Here is a 19960-nt window from a genome sequence, read left to right on the forward strand (position 1 = left end):
AAGAAGTCCAGTATGTTTTCTTTTATTGGTCAGAGTATTGAGTACATGAGTTGGGAGGTCATGCTGGACAGGATATTGGTTAGGCCACTTTTGGAATATTGCAATTCTGGTTTCCTTCCTATCGGAAGGATGTTCTGAAACCTGAAAGGGCTCAGAAAAGATTTGCAAGGATGTTGCCTGGATTGGAGGATTTGAGCTATAGGGAGAGATTGTGTTGGCTAGGGCTGTTTTCCCTGGAGGGTCAGAGACTGAGGGGTGACCTTGTAGAGGTTTATAAAATCATGAGGGGCACGGATAGGATAAATAGGATGAGGTGGGGGAAATCTATAACTAGAGGGCATAGGTTTAGGGTGAGAAGGGAAAGACATAGAGACCTAAGGGGCAACTTTTTCATGCAGAGGGTGGTGCGTATGTGGAAATGTCTGCCGGAAGAAGTGGTGGAGGCTGGTACAATTGCCATATTTAAAAGGCATCTGGATGGGTATATGAATAGGAAGGGTTTGAAGGTATATGGGCCGGGCGCTGGCAGGTGGGACTAGATTGGGTTGGGATATCTGGTTGGCATGGACGAGTATATCTGGTTGGCATGGACGAGTTGGACCGAAGGGTCTGTTTCCATGCTGTGCATCTCTATGACTATATTTCAGCTAATAATCTCCTGTGGTTGTACTGGTTGAAAGATAATTAATTAGTCACTTTTGTTTTTTCCTTCCCGCCTCGGGTGGCTATCTGTGTGGCATTTGCACATTCTCCCTGTGTCTTGTGTGGGTTTCCTCTGGATGCTCTGGTTTCCTCCCACAATCCAAAGAGGTGCAGGTCAGGTGAACTGGTAATGCTAAATTGCCCGTAGTTAGGTGTTCCTGTTGGGTCAGGGGTAAATACAGGGTAGGGGGAATGGGTCTGGGTGGGTTACTCTTTGGAGAGTCGGTGTGGACTTGTTGGGCCCAAGGGCCTGTTTCCATACTGAAGGGAATCGAATGTAATCTAATCTTTTATTCATTTTTAAAGTTTCAAGTGCTTGTTGTCTGCCACCTTTGTTAAAATTACATTGCCTCCTGCAGTTGTTTTCTGAATTTCAAAACTCTGAATTTTAACAATTAGTCTCTCTTCCTCCCACAATCTTTTTGTTTTCAAAACCAAGTTATTGTCACTGAATAACTGCTTACCATTTATTCATCATCTAGCTCTGTGAACCATTGAGCTACTGTGGGAAAAGGAATGTAACGTTGTAATTATGTAACTGCGAAGAGAACATTTGTTCAATAAGAAATGCAGGTTATTTCTCTCTCATTCATTCTCATTTATTTTCTGCTCTGCAGGTTTATACCCGCCAGGAATCCCAGGATTTAGTTCTTGGCGGTGACTTACCAATTAGCTCCATCCAGGCCACCATTGCAAAACTCAGCATCAAGACATCTGCTGGGACCATCGGAGATGGCAGACTGAGCTCTCAGCCTTCATTTGATCCAAGTTTTGATATCTGGTCTGATTCTCAGACTGACGCCTTACCACTGTCTAACGATTTGCTTCAGCAGGACCTCAAGGTTGAGGTAGCCAGTGCAGTGACAGAACCAACTGTCCCATCACAAATGATGCCATCAAGTCAATCAGGTGTTGAAACAAACAATGTGAGCTCAGAGAGTTGTGACTCAACCCGAGAGTTGGATGAAATGAAAGTGGGCGTGGGAGATTGTCCAGTTGTTTTACAGCCAGCCTCCACCAACCACTTAACAAATGCAGACAGCAAAACCACTTCACTAGATCTTTTGGCATCCTTAACTGCAGAGACCTTCACGCTGGACACCAATCCCCGGAACAGGCAGAAAATTAGCAAGCACAACTTCTTGCAGCCTCAGGATGGCCAGGGCCTACAGGCTACTCACACAAGTGAAGACCCTTTGAATCTTCTGGATCCATTGTGGACTCTAAATAAAACCTGATTAGTTGCTTCTCCCAGGATAAATGGACATGAGTCCTTGGGATTTGGAGATGTGACAGAAAAGGTGACGGAAAACCTGATCAGCCTTTGTTTGAATTTCTGCACAACAGGGACAGATTAAAACTGCAAGCTAGTTTAATGTAAACTGGAAAGAACAGTGCCCAGGCTTGTTTCATAACCAAGTTCTGAATGTAGAAACATTTAAGGTTCCTTTCAACCCTTGTATTGATGCAGATGGTAGTAAATTCTTGCTTACTTGCTTGAGTATATTTAAACCACTGTCTCCCTATTAATCTGGGCCAAAATGCTGTTTCCAGCAGCTGATATTTGTTTACTTGGTTTTGTTATGTTGTGACCAACTCCAGGGGGTATGTTTCAGAAATCTCCCACAAGAATGAAAAACCTCTGATAGCCTGGAAAGCTAGCGTGTCCTCCTTTATAACATGTGGATGTTGAACCCACTCAGTGCTTATTTTTGCTGTTTGTGTGGTCTGTTTGACCCATAGCTCTACTGCTGGTGCACTTTATGACATTTTGCCCATTACTCATACAGTTGATCCTTGTTGATCCAGATCCCTTCCTGTTGAGTATCTTCGACATTGTGTCTGTGGTTTTTATTCTTCCCATTACTTAGGTAGTTTTGTACCAGCTAGCTCTGCCTTGCAGTAGATTCTTCATAACTCGTTTGGAGTGTTGTTGGATGATACAGCTTCATTGATTTCCCTCAAGTTTTCTCAAATACTGTTCTTGAACAGTTGTGTATTCTATGGTTACTGGTCATCCAACAGTAACTTGCCCAGTCTGTCTCTTTCCTATTTTGAGTCTAGACATCGAGTGTCTGCAGTGTACATTAACGAGTCAGTTTCAAACTTCTGGAGTGGTACTTCCCAATTGATGGATCTGCAGTTTCACCTCACTCATTGGATTAGCAGTTGTGCTGCTTCATTTTGTCAGGCATTTTTTTTTAAGAGTGAGGAAACTGTTTAAAGGCAGAAAGAATTTCAGCTGAACGCCACTTGTACCATGAGAGCTAAGCCACAGTTTTTTTTTCGTAAGTCTACCTGGGACTTGCTTTTATATGAGGGAATGTTCCATGCTGATTGCCTCACTGCTGGTTTCTGTGGTTTTTCAACAGGTCAGTGATCTGTCTGTACCATCAGCATTGAAATGTGCAGGATCTTCCAGCGTCATTCCAATGTCTGAGTGGATTATTTATCTGCTCTTCGATGACCTTTCTTTACAAGTGATGGTTGTTGCTACCAAGAATCTGTTGTAGCTTTAGTAGTTCCAACTGCTACTGCCCCAGCCTGATTATCATGCAATTGCTGTAGGACCCAAGCTAAACAATGTCAAAGCTTGACTGAGACTCTGTACACTTCCATTGCTTAACTTGCATACATTGGTGGTCCAGGGTTTGCTCAGCATTTGTCAGTCCTACCTACCTTGTAAGGAGCTCTGGACTTACTCTGGAGCTTTTCTGTTTTTCCACAGTGGCAGATTTGGTAGCTAGTATTGTGCTTCCAAAGTCAATGAATTTGAAGTAACATGAATGGTCAGAGGTTTTAAATGCGCTATTAAGGGCTATTAGTAAGTCTGCAGAAATTAAGTTGAATGGTTTCCACTTCTGAGTTGTTGTCAGAAACCCAGGATGTTGCTGTGTCCATAACTGAACCTGTAAGTTGGTAGTCATCTGAGAAGAGAAAGAGATCTTTAGGGAGATGGGAAAATGTAATTTGGGTAATTGAGTGCTGTTAAATCATTGGCAATGAATATGCAGAATTATCTAAAATCAACTTCAGTTACTATTCTTGTACTAATGAGACTAACTCTTTGATTTGAAGTGTTTGGGAAACATGAATTGCTAGACTCTCTGCATTTCAAATTACACTTTAACCCTCTTGCTATTTCTTCAGTTGTCCAGCAGATTGTCCTCTTTGGACATAAAGTACACTTAAAATGATCAGTTTAAGAATTCTTAAGATTTGGTTTTCCTTTTCCTTGGGCCTTTTGTATATGATCTCATACCTAATGCATTGTGTCTTTTGGTTCTTGTCCTACCCTCAATACATTGTTTTCCAAAGTCCCCAGTCATGTTAACAATTCCAGTGCAAATATGGAAGCTCAAGTTAGGTGTGTTAATAATTTCATAAAAGTAAAAAAAGTGGAAGAAGATTGACTAGTAAAAGAGTACTTTACCTTTTCATAAATGTCCTGTTGAAATATGGATACAGATGCTTTGATTTGCAGTAAAATGAAATATTGACAGTCAAACGAAGGAAGCAAATCTCAAGATCTGTGCAGAAGTTGATTTAGAAATGAATAAACATGTTAATCTATAACCCCACTCAAAGAATTAACCCAAAGAGTTTGGTCCACAACGAATTGTATTTTATTTCCCCCTGTATGTTTTGCATGCAAAGTGCTGGAAACGCACTACAGGTTAGCCAGTATCTGAAGAGAAGATCCATATTTATTATTGTCTTTAGTCTTTTAGATGTTCAGTGACCATTTTTCTCCTGCTTCAGATTTCAAGAAGCTGCAAGTTTTTTTTTAAATTTCTGTAATTAAAAATAGTCACATTCTATCTTAATATAAATTCTGTTTAATCATCTCACTAACAATCCTAACCACAACGAATAGAGCATGAGGCAAGGACAGTTAATTTCAGCCAAATGGTTGTACTGGAAACATCATTCAAATGATTTAAAGTGATACCTCACTAACATACAACCTTTATAAGTAAAGTCTGTCTGAGTATTTCGTTCTTTGTACTTGCAAATGTACAGACCATGAATTTCATGGCTATAGAAAGTTTAGATCCATATCTAATGATATATATATGCATTCCAACTTGATAATATTATCATTCCTTGAGTTTATGATTCACACTTTTTCCACCCATGAACCGGTGCAAAGTACAGCTGTTCTAAACCTCCTGGCCCATGAAGTTTAAACAGGAACAGAGACAAGAATGAAAAGATTCAATTAGCCAGAAATGAAGGACCAGATTTCCAGACCTCAGATGATTTAACAACACAGTTGTCTCTTCTCTTCCTCCCAGCCCACCCCACCCCACCCACCTTTGAAATGTATTTTAATTTCTCTAAACTGGTCTTCCTATGTAATTGAAATAAAAGCCAAAGATTTTGGGTATCAAGTTTGCTCAGATTTCCTGTAAAATGGCACTTTTATTTACAAAAGAATGTTACTGTCAGACTATTTCAATCTTTTTCCAAGTTTACAACGGAGTTAAAACCATTCCTGATGGTATACAACCACAATGTATTATAGATCAGATGGAGGAGGAGGATGGAAAAGTTAACTTATGCTATGTGTACATTTGGATTACTAAATCTAGATGAATTGATTTTTGCATTCATGTGCTTTGTTGTCTCAGCTGAAATCAGTGAATGTAACTGTGGGATGTTAAAATTCAATGGGTGAACTGCAGCGAGTCATTCCAAATTAAAGTTTCTCTTGAGGTTCAGGCTCCATGTTCTATCCAATTGTGCAATTAAATGGCAATGAAATCTGTGGTGGAGAGAGTGCATGGACATAGGATTAAAATAATCTCTCAAATTGTGAAAGAGATACCCTCAACCCCATTTAGAGAGTTTGTGGTTTTAATCTTTGATTGTACCAGGAAAGAACATTTTTAACTCTTACAATAGAATGTACACAGGCCAGGTGCTGGTGGTAGTGGCAGGAGACTTGGGGAAGAGGGATGAGGAAAAGAAAACTGTTCTCCATTCTACAACTTGAGTAAATAATGTGGAACCATACTGTGCCCCAAGATTTACAGATTATCAACAGACAGAAATTGATTCTGCTTGCTTTTCCTTTGCTAATCCTCAATTAGCCTCTGCATGTTGAGAGCAATTGAAAGAGTGCAACAATAGTACATACTTTTCCCACAGAAACACAAGACCTTGATTTCAATAGATGCAAATTCAAACGTGCCATTATTCTGTTAAGCAATTAGAATTTGATCTCATTCCAAAAATTGGAATAAAACTGCCAACACTAGGATGAATCGATTTGAACTAGCTGGATTTATTGGTGGTTTTGAACAAAGTTCAGTAAAATTTGGCTAGTTTAGTTCAGCTAAACACTTCAATTTTTGTCATTTGAGAGTGCACAGTCAAATAGTTTTGGATGGGGAGGACAGTAGAGAAGGAAGACTGTAGTTGGGATGGGTGTTGTTGGAGGAAGCTTGCAGTCTAACATTGAATCTGAATTGGCATTTGTATTGCAAACTAACAGCTTGTTATTTTTAAATCTTCGTTGTGAACTTTGTGCAAAGGTGAAGTGCATAGCTCATTATGACAAAGGAAATTCTACATCATTACACAGAAGTTGCCCAAGGAATCTTTATTAACTGGTTAATTTTAGTTTGTAAAAGATATTTGAAAATGTTCTGTTGTTTACAGCTCTTAATAAGGATTTAAAGGAATATGGTTCTTTTATAAACGGTAATCCCACTCATTACCTTCTAAAGTCTAGAGTGCTGTGCTATTAGCACAGCAATAACTAACTTTTTTTTGCGATTCATTGTCTAATTTAGCATATTGGTAGGGTTGTGGGTCTTTAAGATATCGATTTTTTTTGCATGTGTACATTACTCATTAACAAACACTAAATTTCAATGGTACATTCCACTGTAATATAATTGTGCTATAAATAACTATTTGATTATCTTGTGTTTGATTATTTCAACTACACACTTGCCCAAAATAAAGTAAATCTCCATGAGTATGACGACTGGAATGGACACGCTGGCATTTTGTCCAACTATCAGATATAAGCAATCTAAACAAGTCAATTTTCACATCTATATCTTAGAAAGATGAAAGAATTCAAAGAATGAGTAAATTGCTTGTGCCATGGATCAGACTACAGAACTATATTACCTGTTACACAGTTTCTGTTTTCCATATCTTGATCATCTGAAATCAAGACTTTACCTTTCAGAGACACAGCAATATAGATGACTCTCTTAATTACTCTCTCAATGACCTACTAAACCAGTGAGGAAGGAGGTTTTGGGTTACAGGAAGATAAAGATGGTCAGACAGGCAGGTCAATGGCAAATGGAAATTAACCTTGATAAGTGGGAGATGACACATTTTGGAAGCAATAGCAGGACACGGGAGTACTCAACTGGCAAGAAACCTTGCAACCTTTAACTTAGAATGCTATGACATTTAGTAATATATGGATGAACACAGGCCAAGTGCTGAAAAGTAGGATTAGTGTACATAGATGGGCACAGATTTAAAGGCTGAAGAATCTCTTCTGTGTTGTGTGACTCTTCCTGAAAAGTTAATGACTTTTGAAAACAAAGAACTGCAAAGGTTCCCAAGATTCTCAAGCAAGAATTTCTCCTGTTGTGTGCAGGTTTCTCTAACTTAGCAACTTCTTCAAAAATAAGTTCCTAGGCAATTGTTAACTTTGTCCTTCTAGGTGGCCAAGTTTACAGGCTTGGACAGTGTTGAAGAACCCTTTGTGAGTTACTTCAGTTTATCTTTTAGGTCATACACCACTGCTTCTCAAACCACTTCAATGTTGATTCTGTTTTTATACTTCCATCTATGTTTTTAAATGTAACAAAACCAGTATTGCAATTAGGTATTAACCCATTTGTCAAACATGAACAACACAACTCTGCAGACACTATTTTAAAAGGGCAAGGAAAACAGTTTGATGAAATGAAATTGGTGATTGATAGATATAGTCCAAAGGAAGAAATTTTAAGCAAGCTTCAGCTTGCATAAAAATCAAAGTTCCAAGTCTTTTGAAAGTAGTCACAGTTCACAAGATGATCAAGGTCCTTATCAGGCTTCTAGCTAATTCAACCAACAAAGTTTAAGCAGAGACTTGTGTTTACTGTCAGCTTTGGAGGATGATTTTGTTTTGTGTGATACTTGGGGTTTTTAAACTAAGAACAAAGTGTGAGAAAACCATCCATACTTAACCTTATAATCTTTTATAACCAATTATTTTAGCCATTAAGGGGCAATAAACACCATTTTTTAATTGTCTAAAAGCTTTGCCAAAGTCACCTGACTATCATCCGGTGGCTGACAGCCCCGATTAAACAAATTTGGTTTTATGCAAAAACTGTCCAAACTATTCACTGTCTTCCAGTTTTGCATATACTCCATAAATATATACTTGTAGTCCCAACACATCGCTCAACAGTTCAACAACCTGTCTTCTAATTGATTATTATAATTGGGAGCCTAGTGAATAGTCTTTGAACCAGTCTTAGTAATTTAGTAATAGTTTCTCTCAGATAAATTAACTGATTGTGAGAGTTACCACTGACCAGAACCTGAACTGGTGTGGCCATCTAAACTCTATGGCTATACGAGCAGGTCAGAGCCTAGGAATACAGAGGTAATTGTTTGTCGCTTTCCCAATGCTTATGTTTTTTCACGTAACTGTTACGACACAGGGTAAACTCTCCTGCTTAATTTAAGCCAACACAGAAAAGATTTATTCCATGCAGTAATCTGTGAAAATTCAAGGACACAAAGAACTATTTAAAGTAAAAAATTAACTTTATTTTTTAAAGTATAACAGAGAATGATTAACTAACAATTATTTACAACTCCTTCCTCTAACTTGACTTTTACCATCCCCTTTTATAATACTAGTCTGATAAAACCCCGATTTAAGATTTACAAAGCAAAACATCCCAAAACCAGGCAGCTTTCGGTTCTTCTCTGTATTCCAGTCGTCTTTCCTTCTTGGGGATTCTGCTTCACAGGTTACTGATTGATAAAGGTTGATTGATTGAAAAATAAGAGAGCTATTTTTCAGCTGGGCTTGGCAGTTCTCCTCTCAACTGTCCAATCTTCCCTGGTCTTATACCTCCAAAGCATTGGATTGTGTCATTGGCTTTTAAAATTGTGAATATACAAATTGGGATTTGGGATTTGGTATTTTTGGGGTATAATTTCAATGGATTGGCCGAATTTGAATTTGTTTTTGTCTCATAGCAACTCAGCCAGTGCTATCTGTTCTGAACCAAATGTTGCATTGTAAATTCTCCAGTACTCTATGTGCTTCACTCTTAAAGGTACGATACACTTCTACACCTTCATAGGTAAGGGTCAAGATGGAGTACTCTCCACTTGCCTGGATGGGCGCAGCTCCAATACTTGAGACAATCAAATCCATTCAGTGTGAAGCATCTTGTAACATTAACTCCCTTCACCCCTGACACTTTGTGGTAACAGTGTATACCAGCCATAGGATGCACTCCATTAATTCACCAACAATGCCTTCCAAATCCAATACCATATGGAAAGACAAACGCATCAGAAGCATAGAAACACCACCACGTACAAGTCACATACCACCCTTACTCTATCATCATTCTTTCACTGTCTGGGTCAAAATTCCAGAGTTCTTCTCTTTGTGACACCATGGGTGTCCCTAACAGTCCAAAGGCCACAGCAGTTCAAGAAGGCAACTCATGGACTAGTAAAGATGGGCAATAAATGCTGGCATAGCCAGCAACACCTACATCCCATAGATGAATTTAAAAAATGTTAGTAGATCCAAAATGATTGAATTATTGTTAGCCAGCTGTGGGAATCTAAAACCAACTGAGGATGCTAGCACTACTCAGTCAGCTAACCAATGGCAGATCATGTCATATATTGAAGACCAAAGATCTTCCTATTCAAGCTCTAGATTAGCTTGAACAATACCCTAACCACTATGATATCAGGTGTGAAATGATACAGCATGTTTGATGTACAAAAACAAACCAAAAATGGACACCAATGCAGTTAAAAAAGAACTTTTGAGGAATATCTTAGTGGAGGACTAATAAGGGATTTCCAGAACAGACTCCTGACAGATCAAGGCATAAATGCCAGCTGCTGGTCTAAGATTTAGGGAAATGCATGAGTCAGAATTTTAAGAACTCAGTTCATCTTATGCTCTACTGCTGGAGAAGGTACAATGGGGAGGGGATGCCAAGAAAATATCTGAACACAAAACTGACACTTACGTATGAGACATTGATGGAATAGGAGTTAATGCACCTTCGTGAGTACAGGGATAAACATGTGAAAAGCAATTGATGCAGGTTTTAGGACAGGCAACATAAAATCATTCAAAAACTATTTTGAGCCAGGAGATCTTTGGAGTAGTCAAGGCTAGAGGAAATGTAAGCATGGATGAAGGTTTCAGCAGAATATGAGCTGAGGCACAAAAATTGTTATACAGGTGGTGTTCAATCCCACCCATGATAGAGGTAATAAGGGACTGAAAGCTACACTCACAGGCAATCAGGAGCTCATGGTTACAAAAATCCAATTTAGCCTGAGACAGTGGCCAGGACGGTGGAAGGGAAGAGATGCCGGATATAACAGAAACTGAAGATCATGATATTCATTTTAACATTTGAGAAAAAGTGACATTTTCAAGAATACACAGAGGCATTAAAGGTATCAAGGAACTGACAGAAGAATAAGCAAGTCACTGAGTAAACAGAAATGCTATTGCTATATTTCCATTTTTGAGAACTATGTATTGGAGATTCCTAATCACGACCATGTGTTTTCACTTAGCTGACCAAAACAGGGTAAATACAAGTTTTAAAAGGAAAGTTGAGTTGTAGGACATAGATATGTCTGAGAGATGTAGCAAGAATGCCCTTAATATCCAAACTGTAAGCCTTAAACACTTTTTAGGACTCCAACTATCTATCTCCAGTTGTAAATTTTCACATTATTGGAAACCTTGGGTAAAATTAAAGTTTTATACAACCAGAGCATCTGGATCTTGAGCATCAACTAGGAAGTTCTGGAGTTTTGCAACTTATTTATCCTGAGATTGCTGGCCAAAATTCATGTTAATAATGGTACATGTCGTTAACCCAATAACGACAGTAAGTTCTGATCCAATATCATCCCAAGTCATTTAGTTCAATTTAAGAATGTTCTGACAGCTGTCCAGCAGACTGCCTCAGTACTCAGAGGTTAAAGAGATCAGGAAACAAAATCTTGTTCCTTGCTCCTGAAAAGCTGTTATCAGGTGAGAACAGGAAGGGCTCACTGCAACACCCTTCACAAAAGTAAATGTCGAAGAGAGATTAGGAAAGCAATTTAAATCATATCTTAATCACAGACAGTACCTTTGGAAGGGGAGGATACTACATAACAAAAGACAAGCTAAAAGTGGACCAATTGGCATATATTAGCATAAAAACAAAACAATATTTGCATGTCTTTTTATTAAAAGCTTATTGCAAAAAAAAAGATAGATTAAGAAGTGTTCTTTGGTTCTGTACAGTTCTCTAAATTTGTTTCTCTAATATCATCTGACATATTAAAAAATTTACAAAACAAGTCAGGAAATATATTTATGTTCAAAAGAACTACCACGATGGAAGCTTGAAAAACAATGTTGTCAGTAACCATAGGGAGACCAGGACTTGTTTCGAGCTCTTTTAGAAATAAGTTTTCAAATTCAGGCAGTGTGCACAGAATCCAGCTAAAACTTAATCGCAACAAACAAATACATTTCATATTTTAAAAAAAAACTCTACTCACAATTACTTAGTTTTTAAATATTAAACCATCTCTGTTTTGAGTAAAGAGTCTTGAGTTTAGGAAAAGTATGTGCTCAATGCAGCAAGATTTTGGGATTGCAGATTTAATCTCCCAATTCGGCTGAGTACCTGTACTCACCAGCAGTGCTGTAGAGAAAATTAAAGCAGACACTAGAGGGTCAAAGGTAAAATGGGCAGAATGATTAAGATAGATATAGGTGGGAGTGAAACAGGAAGAGAGATAGAATGACAAGCAAAGGGAAGGGAAATGTGTGAGAAAAACAGACAGAAATAGATAACAAATAAATATAGAGGTGGAGACAGAGGCAACATGGGAGAACAAAGGGAGATTCTAAGAGTAAGAGTAAATGGGAAAAGACAACACACAAGGTTCAGCAACGTACAGTAAGATGTCCCATTGGCCAACTAGGAGCCAGTCTCTTCCAGCCTACTGACCACAGCTGGCTGCAGCAATCCAGATAAACTGGTGAAAAGGGCCATTTATACTCCGCCCTCAGAGAAAGGCAATGCCCATCATTCTATCAGTAGTGAGACAGAGGACCAAATTTCCAGTACTGAGCATCACCTTTTATAGTTAATCCCCATAAATAAGTGACATTACGTCAATCTTATGACAGCATAATACCCTGATATTACAGTATATACTTCAAAAATACATGCAAAATAAATAATTTATTTTTAAATTAAGCTTGCAGTAGATGACTAAAGTGTGCTGTTTGAGTTCTCATCAGTACAGGATTAAACCACTACCCTACCATTAATCTAACAGCTTTTCTTTACACTTTTGAAAATTAGCCACTCAAAAACATTTGCCCCAAGAAATTAAATGTGCGACGAAGCTGAATAACGGACTGTTTGTATAATTAGACAGAAAACAGAGGACAGACAGATCAAAATGAAGGAATAGTACAGGATTTGTCCCTTAAGTTTTAGTCACAATTTGGGTTATTCTCAGTATTGTGTACCTTTCACAGATTCTATGAAACTGGTGACTTGGAAGCAGAGGAGGCTGAAAAGGATAATCAATTCAGCACATGCCCTTCCATGTTAAACAGTATTCTTGACTGGGTCTCAGCATCTTCAGCTGCTCAATTCGAGTGCATTATTTTTAAACATACTGATCTAATACATGTTGAAATCTCAATGAAGTGAGATTCATCCATAGCACGGTCCCAACAAATAATATGTGGCATCAAAAATAAAATGCATAAAGGTAGTCTCTTTATCGAACCTCAGTGACCATTAGGAATTTCCTTCATTACAAAAACTGTCAATATAGGTAGAGGGGAATCCTTTTATAGTGTTTCTTCGAGAATGATCATGGTTGGCTTTCCAAAGTAACACTGCATCATTTAATTTTGAAACTTCTAAAATTATCACAATTAGTTATATGATGATAGTTAACAGGAGCCCTGGCATCAGTTTAAATTATGAAGTATTTGAGAATATAATTAGAAAATAATATTTTCACTGATCAATGAATCATTAGCTCGGTACATGGGACCTTTGAGCAGGAGTATGTCATTTGGCCCTTCAAACCTGCTCAACCATTCAGTCAGGTCACGGCTAAGCTGATTGTAGTTTCAGCCCCACTTTGTCAGAGGCTTATAATTCTAAATTTCCTTGTTTATCAAGACCTATCTAAGTCAGCCTTGAATTAATTTAAGAATGCAACTTCCACTATCTTCTGGGGAAGAGAATTTCATACTCTGATGACCCACAGAGAAAGGTTTCTCCTCATCTCTGACTTAAAATAGAGATCTCATATTTTTAAATTAGTTTTAGTCACTACCACCAGAGGAAACATCTTCCATATTCCTCCACCCTCCAATCCAGTCCTGTCAAGGTCTTGTATATTTCAATAAGGTCACCTGCCATTCTTCTAAACTCCAATGGACACAGGCCAAATCTGTTCAACCTTTCTTCACAAGCCTTTCAATTCAGAATGAATCATGTGAAACTGTCTGATCTTCTGCTAAAGCTGTTATATATCTGTCCAATTAAGGGGACCAATACTGTGAATCGTACTCGATATGTGACCTCAGCAATATTACAGAACGCATAAATATAAGATAATTATCAAACAAATCAAAAGGAAAGTTCGGAAAATGCTTTGTTTTTCCTAACAATGATGGAATATACACTTCAAACTCCATGCAGAATCAGTGGGTGTTAGCAGAACCCACAACAGATTTGTTGAAAGAAAATAAATAAATAATTGAAGATTATAATAAATTAAGAGGAAATGGCATCAAATTGGTTCCCTATACGCACAGTAAAATTCTGATTCTACCAGTGTAGGTCAGCTGCAATGAATATTTTAGTTCTTATTGAGAAACAATTGCCTCTGTTTTAATATTTAGTATTCAAATATATATTATTAATGATGAAACTCTTATTTGGTCTTAGCTGTGAAGAGTGCCAATGTTGACACAGCATGGTTAGACTCATGAGACTCAATGGGTATGGAACTACAGTGCTGCAGCTGTTTCTTGACCTCTAGCCAGGCGCTACACAGTTGAAGTAATCTTGCAGATTCTGACCTGAGTACTGTCCTACTGAGTAATTTAAATGGCTGAGCAGTGCTTCATTCAGTTTGCTGGTATATAGTGAAATGTGTTCAACAGTACAAAATAAACAGTGTATAAGTTTATTTTATAGCATTAATCTGAAGAGCTAAACTGCACAGAGGTGTAAAGAAACTGGAAAGTGAAAAGATGTATTACAGATGAGGAGAAGCTGACAAACACAGGCATGAAGGAAGACCAAGAAGCCCAGGGCTAAGGAGGAGGGACAACCACAACGGCAATTGAAGGCAAACAGGTTAATCAATCAGTTGTTATAAATGTTGGTGAATGTTGAGCAGCATGGCTAACTATAACAGGATTCCACTTTACATAATATCATAGAAAAGAATATCTTAAATACACACTGGTCATCATATCTGTAAAAAAGATAATGTTTCAGTTGTGGCTCATCGACCTTTAGCAAGTACCTCATGCTCAGAAATCTTGGATTTTGGATAAGGTCTCAGGTGTTTCTTTTTTGAGGAAAAAAACCCACCAATCAGACAGACTGTTGGTTTGATAGGATTTTAAAAGAAAAAAAGTTTCTTTTTCCTTCACAAATGCAGGCAGACCTACGATTCATTACAATTTCTTTTTTCTAATATGTATTTTCAGCCTTTTCGGTCCTTTCCACCTGTAGACATTGCTCATAATTTGCAAGAATATAGCTACAGTTTACATAGCTATATCTTTCTATCTTTTTCTTATTCTCAAAACTATTCAAAATGACGCCGGATCGTGGTGACAGTGGAAAAGCTTTTCACGGTATTTTACTGTTTTTCTGACTGCAAAATACACGTGACAATAAAATCATTAAATCAGTTTAATCTCTCTTACACAGGCCTATCCTTTTTTAAAACTTGCACATTTTTAAAAAAATCAACTTCTTACAAAAAATTAGTTTTAATTTAAAAAATACATCTGTACTATCTTCTTTGCATGATAGTCTACCTCAATTTCACATGACACAACATTGCAAAAAACCAAATAAAACCAGACTTGATTACTAACATTTGACCGGCTTGATAAGTCACCATAGTGCTTTAAGGCAGATTTACTGTACTTGCACCATGCAGTACACAGTTCTGAAGCTTTGTTATATAAATTATAAAATTATAAATTTGTATCTTCTTTCTAAAATCCCAGGCAGATTCTTTCCCCATGCACGAGCTTCTAACCATCCAGTGTATCTTTTCTCTAATCATATAGAAACTCAGGATCACAACTGCCATTTTTTCATCCAATCTTCTCATTTGAGGCAGAGACTTGTTAGTATAAGACTCTCTTTTTCAGTCCAACTTCTCCAGAACTGATGGGAAGTAAACAAGGCTAAGCTCACTGCCAAAGTCACACACAATTGCAGCATTGTCCAGGACCAACAACTGTCGAACAAGCTGTAACTCATTACTTTTGCCTAGGTAGACCGTCTGAAGTAAGTCTCCGTAGCCAATGTCCCAGAGGCTGACGCAGCCTTGACCTCCAGTTACTAGAAGGTTGTCAGATATCACTCCTAAACTTGCTCCACAACCCATGTCCTGCAAAAAAAAGGTTCAAGAGATTAAAAACAATGAGAAAATGGATGTGAAAATCCACGAGGAGATTTTTAATGACTCAGGATGCTTTATTTTCCTTGACTGAAAATAAAAAAAATGCTGGAGATAAGTGGGTCAGACAGCACATCCATTGAGAGAAAACAAGTTAACATTTAGAGTCGAGAGGACTCTTCAGACTCTAAATGTCTTTTTTTGTCTTTAGTTGAGATTCTGGCAACTGCTGTAATATCGTCCTGCTTTATTTTCCTTAGTACTCTACTGAATTCAGAACCTCTCTAAAGCACCATTTTTTTCCCAATGTGATTATTCAATTTTAAAATACTTCTTTCTCAAAGACTATATAGTGTAGATCTGGGATTGAGGTTCAGAGTTACTCCAGTGGGATGTGATAAAACTCTGCTATCTCCTGGCTGTAGGGACTAATATGTGAAATGAGTCTCACGATGTCAGTTCAGTTTCAAGTAGACAAAATTGCCTTCGCAGCAGTCTCACTTTGAGAGGATGCTAGCACACAAAGTATGAAGTAGTACTGAGTTCACATCAGGTCATTAAGTAGAATACAGGAAGCTTTACTCTGAATCCATAATACTTTCTACTTGAATTAAGAAAAACTACAGCTGAATTAGAGTCATAGAGACGTACAGCATGGAAACAGACTCTTCGGTTCAACTCGTCTATGCGGACCAGATATCTCAACCCAACCTAGTCCCACCTGCCACCAGCCAGCCCATATCCCTCCAAACCTTTCCTATTCATATACCCATCCAGATGCCTTTTAAATGTTACAATTGTACTAGCCTCCTCTGGCAACTCATTCCATACACGTACCACCCTGTGTGTGAAAAAGTTGCCTCTTAAGTCTCTTTTATATCTTTCCCCTCTCACCCTAAACCTATGCCCTCTAGTTCTGGACTCTCCCACCCCAGGGAAAATACTTTGTCTATTTATCCTATCCATGACCCTCATGATTTTATAAACCTCTATAAGGTCACCCCTCAGCCTCCGACGCTCCAGGGAAAACAGCCCCAGCCTGTTCAGCCTCTCCTTATAGCTCAAATCCTGGCAACATCCTTGTAAATCTTTTCTGAACCCTTTCAAATTTCACAACATCTTTTCCGATAAGAAGGAGACCAGAACTGCACACAATATTTGTTATTTGAAATGTGGATGCTTCCCATCAGTCACCTTTATACCTATTATTCATAATAAAATATTTAAAAAAGTGAGATGAATGCTCCAATGCTCAGAAATAAAAATGTATTGGGATGTATTTCATTTGAAAAAGCAGATCTTATAAACTCATGAGCAACACAAAATGCTTTTATATCATTCACATTGATGCCTTGCATAGCTGCAGCTTGATTTAATGTCACCAGCAAAATTCATATCTCTGCAAACTCAGAAATTGTGTTGTTCTGAAGGTAGTGAGATTACCGATAATGATGTCATGCCATAGACACTTTGCAAACGTGCATCAGCTGCAGATCAGAACTTGAACTGCATTATTTGGTTATAATTGCACACAAGATGCAAGTTTATATGAAAACGTCCATGTGAGATAGAATGCCAAAGCACCCCATATGTATCACAGCACATCTTCGGATACAGTGGTATTCTCCCTATCTCTGAACCAGGAAACCTGGGTTCACGTCTGCTCCAGAAGTGTACAATACCATTTCTGAACAGATTGATTAGGAAATACCTACATCAAATGCAGGCATAATGGGAGGGAAACAATCTGATGGAGAACCTTCAGAATCATGGATCCAAAGTCATCTGATCGTCTCAAGCATATCACATTTACCATTTGTCATGACACAAATTACTGGTTTCAGACAAGAGAAGGACCTATTTCCCTATACAAGAATTTCCCAGAGTAGTAATCGAATCATAACGATGCAGGAGGCAGTAATTCAACCCACTGAATCCACAGTGACTCTCACTACAGCAATCTAGCCAATTGTATTCTCCACTTGCCCTGCAAATTTATTTTCCTCATGTCCACCAGTTTCCTTTTGCAAGTGATAATCTTTATTTCCACTGTTCTCATAGGGAAATGTGTTAAAAAAGTTCTTCCTCAGATCATCCCAGCATCTCTTTGCCTCACCTGAAACATTTATCCCCTCTCATAGTCTTATGCACATCCAATTTCCCTACAATGTCTTTTGCTTCAGCTTCTCTAATCCAACCTTGCAGCTCATATTCAGCCTCCCTGGACCAATTCTTATACATTTCCTCTGCTTTTCTTGTGATCACAGAACTGACATACATTTGAGAATAACCTATGAATCATCTCAGCTCTTGACTGTTTTGAGACTAGTTTAGGAAAAAGGAAGACTTTTTTTCAGAAGTTCTATAGTTAGCTAAAATAAAGAAGCTTTACATAAAGTGGTTCATTTAGTGTCCATTTCCTGTGTCATTTAGTTCTTGTGATATTTACGATGTTACACTTTCAATGTCCTTTTTTTAAAATGTTGCACCCAATTCACTGAGTAACACCACAGCTGTGTTAAGGAAATGAAAACAAATTCACCATTTTTGTTCTCTGCCAAATACTGCATTTCATAACCAATGAGGGTTAAGTAAGTGGGCAAATATCATGCAAATGGAATATCACGTCAGAAAATGTGAATTTCTGGAATTGCCCATTTTAGTGGGATGAATAAATAGGAAGCATATCATCTAAATGGTGAGAGACTGCTGTGTCCCAAGTGGTAGTGTGATTTGGGTATGTTAGTGCACAGGTCACAAAACATTAGTATGTTGATAACAGCAAAGTAATTAGGAAAGCTAGTACAATGTTGTAATTTATTGAGGGGGGGAAATGAATACAAAAGTAGAGATGCAATGCTTAAATTATACAGGTCATTGGTGAGCTCATATCTGTGTACAGTAATGATCACTGTACTTACAAAAGGATATCAATGTATTGGAATCAGTTCAGAGAAGATTTAGATAAGACTAATTTTTGGAATGGGCAACCTATGATGGAATGTTGCATAGGTTGGACTTGTATCCCCTGCAGCTTAGAGGAGCAAGAGACGACTTGACTGAAACATACAAGTTCTTGAGGGGTGTCAGCAGTCTAGGTGTAACCTCTCATTGGGAAACTAGAACAAAGGGCTGCTTCTTAAAAATAAGGGGTCGTTCAGTTAAGACAGTGACAAGGAGAAAACTTTCCTCAGAAGGTTATGAGTCCCTGAAACTCACTTCCTCAAAATAGCAGAAGCAGCAGCTTTCAATACATTTAAGAGCAGAAGTCAATAGATTCTTGATAAGTAAATGGGTTAAAGGCTACCAAGGTTAGGTACAAGTATGGAGTAACCAGATCAGCTATATAATGTATGTATTTTTCAATTCTCTTCTGAAACCTAGACATTGCTGGCTTGCCAGCATTTATTGTCCATCCCTAGATGCCCTGGAGGTGGTGGTGCTGGTGGTGAGCTGTTTTTTGAACTGCTGCAGTCCATGTGCTGCAGGTAGACCCACAATGCCTTAAGAGTGGGAATTCCAGGATTTTGACCAAGCAACAGTGAAGGAACAACAATACATTTCCAAGTCAGGATGGTGAATAGCTTGGAGGGGAACTTGCAGATGGTGATAGTCCCAGGTAACTGCTGTCTTTATCCTTCTAGATGGAAATATTCATAGGTTTGGAAGTTGCTGTTTAAGTACCTTGGATAAATTTCTGCAATGTGTCTTGTAGATCATACACACCAGTGGAGGAGTGAGTGGTGCTTGTACATGTGCCAATCAAGTGGGCTGCTTTGTTTTGAATAGAGTCAAGCTTTGAGCATTATTAGAATTGCAATTATTTGGGCAACTGGGGAAGATTCCAACACACTCCAGACTTGTCCTTGTAGATAGTGGACAGCCTTTGGAGAGCCAGGATGTGAGTTACTCACTGCAGTATTCGGAGCCTCTGACATGCTCTCGTAGTCACTGTATTTGTATGCCAAGCCCAGTTAAATCTCTGGTCAATAATAACTCCCAGGGTATGACAGTGGGTAATTCAGTAACAGTAATACCATAATATCAAGGGATGGTGGCTAGATTGTCTCTTAACGGAGATGGTCATCACCTGGTATTGTGTGGTGCAAATGTTGGTTGCCACTAAATATATTATCTCCCTCGATGCTAATTTGTATGTTCAACTTCATCCCTTTCCCGAGCAACTAAATGAGGCTGAACTGAACAGTTCCCAGACTTGGTTCCCTACTTGACCTTATGCTAATTTTCCACCCTGATATCCTCTTAATTACCAAGACTGCCTACTTTCACTTCCATATCATCATCTATCTTCACCTTT

The 19960-nt window shown here is 38.2% G+C and overlaps 2 protein-coding genes across 2 annotated transcripts in view; one reads left to right on the forward strand and one right to left on the reverse strand.

The window, feature by feature from the left end:
* Positions 1 to 6634, forward strand: part of ptpn23a (protein tyrosine phosphatase, non-receptor type 23, a) — a 94871-nt gene extending 88237 nt beyond the window's left edge. The window contains exon 25 of the mRNA XM_043687916.1: positions 1320 to 6634. Coding sequence (XP_043543851.1) covers positions 1320 to 1940 — 621 coding nt within the window. The 3' untranslated portion in view covers positions 1941 to 6634. The remainder of the gene's footprint in view (positions 1 to 1319) is intronic.
* Positions 6635 to 11155: 4521 nt separating this feature from the next.
* Positions 11156 to 19960, reverse strand: part of LOC122548932 (SREBF chaperone) — a 149995-nt gene continuing 141190 nt past the window's right edge. Inside the window, exon 23 of the mRNA XM_043687917.1 lies at positions 11156 to 15633. Within this exon, the coding sequence (XP_043543852.1) occupies positions 15388 to 15633 (246 nt within the window). The 3' untranslated portion in view covers positions 11156 to 15387. The remainder of the gene's footprint in view (positions 15634 to 19960) is intronic.

Source organism: Chiloscyllium plagiosum, chromosome 4 (assembly GCF_004010195.1).
Source record: "Chiloscyllium plagiosum isolate BGI_BamShark_2017 chromosome 4, ASM401019v2, whole genome shotgun sequence".
NCBI lineage: Eukaryota > Metazoa > Chordata > Chondrichthyes > Orectolobiformes > Hemiscylliidae > Chiloscyllium > Chiloscyllium plagiosum.